This window comes from Dermacentor silvarum, chromosome 9 (genome assembly GCF_013339745.2).
Source record: "Dermacentor silvarum isolate Dsil-2018 chromosome 9, BIME_Dsil_1.4, whole genome shotgun sequence".
Classification (NCBI taxonomy): domain Eukaryota; kingdom Metazoa; phylum Arthropoda; class Arachnida; order Ixodida; family Ixodidae; genus Dermacentor; species Dermacentor silvarum.
The window spans coordinates 24,128,988-24,133,904 of record NC_051162.1 but is presented as its reverse complement, the minus strand read 5'-3'; the positions used below and the strand labels follow the sequence as shown (position 1 = coordinate 24,133,904).

At 42.1% G+C, this 4,917-nt stretch overlaps 1 protein-coding gene across 1 annotated transcript; it reads right to left on the bottom strand.

The window, feature by feature from the left end:
* Positions 1 to 1,021: 1,021 nt before the first annotated feature.
* Positions 1,022 to 3,434, bottom strand: LOC125940110 (uncharacterized). The gene is made up of 3 exons (XM_049655796.1): positions 3,020 to 3,434; positions 2,812 to 2,877; positions 1,022 to 2,070 (listed from the first exon to the last, which is right to left on the bottom strand). The coding sequence occupies exons 1-3, from the start codon at positions 3,222 to 3,224 to the stop codon at positions 1,649 to 1,651; spliced, it is 693 nt and encodes a 230-aa protein (XP_049511753.1). The 5' UTR covers positions 3,225 to 3,434; the 3' UTR covers positions 1,022 to 1,648.
* Between the last annotated feature and the right edge of the window lie 1,483 nt (positions 3,435 to 4,917).

The window sequence follows — 4,917 nt, the reverse complement described above, 5'->3', positions numbered from 1 at the left end:
GATTGCAAGCTTCGTTGTACGTGACGTCAGTACTTTGAACCACCTATAAATGGTTTCTATGAACCAGGCTGTTGTCAACGCTTCTCGAGGCAAGTCCCCTCGTTGGACCAGAAAACGTAGTGCAGCTGCTGTATCGTGATTGAGCAATGAATACGCAGGCCCCACTTTCATTTTTTCATAATGTCCTGGGTCCAAGAAGGATGGTTTTAAGTGCGGCGCTATGTTTAATTGCAATTTAGAGTCTATTTCTACCAGCTTCTGAATCGGCTCAAGATTTACTTCACTCGAAGGCAGCTGATATTTCTTGACCACTTTTGCGGGCAGAAAAATGGACTGCCCACGTGTAAGGTGGTTTCTCAAGTTCTTCAACAAATGCGCGCAGTCTGCCATAAAATAAAGCTTGCGATTCTGGTCAACAGGATGAGAACAAGAAACTCTTGGCACAGAATATTTTCCCGCAACTATGCCAAATTCTCTCCATAGGGCCATGTTCCCGCCACCCATATCACTAACGACGGCATCTATACACACCCCAATTTTTTCGCATTCTTGAATGATTGCAATCAAGTTTTCTCTGACTGCAGTGCTGCTGAATGAGTTTCCAGTTAGATGATAAGCAACTGTCTGCTTCCATCTTTCTGTAACCCCACCCAGCATAAAAACTAGTACATGTGTTGCCACTGCAGCATGTGGCAGAGAACCATCTGCCAGTGGTAAAGTGGGCCTTCCAAAAATAGTGCCAGTCGTTTGATCAAATGCAAGCCCTGAACTCAGCTGAATTTCATCAAGCATCAAAACTGCATGCCGGTCGTGCTCCTCCATCGTGGTTATCTGAAAGATGCAACATGTATCAGTCGTAAAATATTACAATGCTTTTCAAGAATAATCATGCTGCACACAGTAACTTGCATATGAGTAGTAGGTACGTCTTGCGATGCTGTAACTACAATGTACTAGAACTGTTTTCAAATGATGAGTAATACCCAGAAAAACCTTTTGAAATTTACATTTTCTGCGACACTCCTCCCCAGAAGTCATCACTTGTTTTCCACAGCATCTTTGCTGGTTGTTCGATTATACTCTGTGCAAGTGAACATAACATCTAGTAAACCAAAAACTTTGAAGTAGCACTTAAGAATGCGCAAAATAATGAGCATTGAAAGAAGAGAATGCAAACACTGACGCAGGCAACACAGGAGAATATCAATAAATTTTTAGGGTTTTTTGTGCAAAAAACGCAATATGATATGAGGCATGCTATGGTGGGGGGAGGGCTCTGTAAAAAAATTTTGTCTTTTGCCGAAGGCATACTGTTGAAACAAGTGATTACATTAATCATTAAGCAAAAACATCGCTAATAAAATACAAGGGCCAAGGAAGACACGACACAAGGTCCTCGTCTTTTTGTGCTGTTGTTCTTGCATAATGCCCCATATATGATATATATGAAAGGTTTCTTTTTCAAATATGGCAACGTTTGCTAAAAATTTGCACGCCCCACCCCCCCCTCCACCTACTGGTTCTACAACCTTCACTGCCCCAGCCCTTGTGGTCCAAAATTGTGCGATTGCAGTCCGCTGGCTGAGGTGAGTTTGAGACCACTGAACTAGGCCGAGTTTTTCTTCTAAAAACACATTCAGCTGCACCATTATTTCACCTTTAAAGCAAGGGACTGCAGAACCTCGTGGAGAATTCCTGGTGAAAACTTGTAGTTCTGAACACGACGTTGTAATGTTCGTTCACTTGGAATAGGTACAGCAAGCTCCCTGATGGTGTTGTAGCTTCTCGATCCGCATGCCAAACGGAGCTTGAGGCCTTTTTGTATAGTCTCGGTAGACCATGGTGTCCCCCTCGTACTGGAAGTCTCCATGCCTAGCAGTTGATCTGGGGACAAGTACTTTCTGATGTTTTGCGACAGTTCATCGTTTCGATTGTTTGCTCTGCTTTTCTGCTGTTGCAGTGTCTTAACTTTTCGCTTCATGTTTTTCAAGCAGTCCTCCAGTGTAGCTATTCTTTTTTGAAGGGCAGCTACTACTGAAGGATCAGCATCCCCGCTCCTTGTACTGTTGCCTGCAAAACAAAGCGAATAGGAAGTGACAGGGGTTGGTCTTTCTGCGATACTAGACGTTCATGGCAGGTAATTTCATGAATTAAGTTTATGGAGCTCTAATGGCAAACATAACTAATTGATCAGTCAGTGATACGTTAGAAACAGGCAGCGACATGCATTCATGTGAGCAGCGAGCCTTCATGTCGAAATATAAGATGCTACGTATTTATGCCACAAAATATGTTTGTTTACATGGAAGAGTTAACGCAAACAAGATTAAATGTAATCAGTAATTTGCATTTGCTTGCACTTCTTTTTCTTGACTCCATGAGCAACGTTTGCAGCTTGCTTAAGAGTTCCAGCACAGAGTCCAAATTCTCATCTGATGAAAAACTCTGCTGTTTCATTGTATTGCCTCTGAATAAATTTGTTTTGGTTTGGTTTTGCAAAACGTGATCACTTTGAGCCAACTTCTGCCAGGACCGATGAAAGTCAGGGGCACCCAGTTCAATTTAGCCGTTGTGGATACCAACTCGTTCAAATTATTTTGAGTTCTGCCCCACAGTACACAGCGCTGTGCCGGAACCAGGGTGTCAGTTTGAATTTACCGTAAGTTCGCATTAACCGAGTTTGAATTAACGAGCTTTTGCTGTATCAACCTGTTACGTGTGTCCATGTAATTTCCCATTAAGAGCATTTATGTGTATGTATTCGGCTGTATACTGCATAGCATCCGAAGACAGTCAGCACTGAACACTTACCAGTGACATTAGCTGTACCCTCAGCTGACTGAACTCCTCCACAGAATGCACAAACCTTTTGCTGGGCTGTAAATGAAGAATAATATTATTAGAAATGATGAGGCCCAGCAATATCCCAAAGACTGTAAATCAGCACAGTTGCCAACAAGAAATGGTCAGTGACCAAAATTTGACAATGCATATGGTAATGAACATATATTTCACTCACACTCATCAGGCACAGTCAAAGCCGGAAATGCCTGGCAGTAAGATCCTTGGGAGGTTTCCACATCTGCACATATATGACCGTTGAAACCAACGAAAACATCTGTCAAATATGTGCCTACACAAATCGAGGCAGCACTCGCCTGGTGAACAAGCTGCCAGTATGTCACATTCTGAACTTGAAAGAGTTTCTGCAACATTACATACATACATTTATTGTGGGGCAAAAAGAAAAAAATTAATGAAAGTACATTACAGCAATAATAAATTATTTGAAATTTTAAAACAGTGTGCGACTGCCATTACCTTCTGAGCAATACGATGGTGCTGTATCGGTGCCAGGCTTACCTGAAACAGGCCAAGACAAATTGAACAGGGCCACTATCCCTATGGAACCATAATGTGGCAACCAAGCATTAAACAGTGCTACTTGGAGCAACTACAAACCACACAAGTACATTACAATTTTCGGTATTAAGGATGCGTGCCCACACACAAGTGACAATGCTTTCAATCCTTTCAATTTTCTAAATATTATATTGCCGAGCAAAATGTTGTGGATCTGTGCACACCCTTCCAAATGTGACTAAAATAAATGAGCCAACGATTGTTACAATACCTCGATTATATGCAGCATGTGTGTAATCTATCTTACCTTGTGAAGAACTTAGCCCTGCTTGAGTGCCATCACTATTGGATCCAGAAGCTGCAAATGATGAAAATTCAAGAAAAGTATGAAACACGCTTGTAAACATGATAAGAAATAAACGCAGTAAGAACTCACCATCAACGACAGCAGCCGGTGTTAGTGGCAGATCAAGGCCAGGAGATGGGCAGCATGTATCCTTGTGTACTGCATAATACAAAAATGGAGTACTTACAACAACTAAAAGTGGAAAAGACGTGAGATGTGCTTAACGATCAACTCACCATCAGCGGCAGCAGGTGCTGCTAGTAACAACTCAAAGCCAGAAGATGGGAAGGGTGTGTCATTGCACTCTGGAGAATAAAAAATGCAGTGAAAGGTCGTTAGATGTACTTAACCACATACCTTGACATGCAGGCACTATATTCACTATATGTACAGAATTTAGCAGACTATGAGTGCAAATGCCCAAGCTAATGCGTAGCAATAGACAAAATGTGTTGCAAAATTTAGCTGTACCAGCAATACACGTATACCTTGAAACTGTGATGAACACGTATTACCCTTGGCCAAAAGTGGGTAGGTTTTATCTGAGACTTTGTTGTCGAGATATGCACATGAATGTGGTGTACGCAGATTGAATTGATTAAAAAGTAATTATACACAATATCTACTCCATCTCTTAGCTTTACAGAACCAACATGTTTCAGCTACCAAAGATCTGAGGCATTTGAGAAATGGAACAGGGATGCACGGCAACCAAGACCATTTTCGTTGGAGAACGAAGGCATGTTTCAGACTAATAGAAGGCCAAGAATTAATTATGCACGATGCTTAAAAAGACTATTTATCAACTTGATAAAACGAGTTGTTGAGCTAGTTGCTTCACGCTGAGGGAAAGGCTAGGACGCAACCCGTAGAAGACCCCATCGCGTAGAAGACCCCATCGTCTTGTTTTTTTTCTTTAAGTGGCTTGCGTCCTTACCTTTTCCTCAACTGAACAAACATTGTGCAATTCCTAACGTGGTTGGCTTACCTGACGTTCGCAAATGCTGTTGACTAAAGATCGTAGGCGTCGCGTCTGTCTTCAACTTCTTAGTACCAAACTTCCTCAGCAGTATCGGCTCAAATTGGTTTGCAGAGAAGTGGTCCTGGGCAAGGGAATATTCGCGGCTACTGTTACACGGCAATAAAACAGCACGCTTAAAAAAAGTGACTTTAGCGACGACGACGCACTGTTGGGCACATTCTCTTCC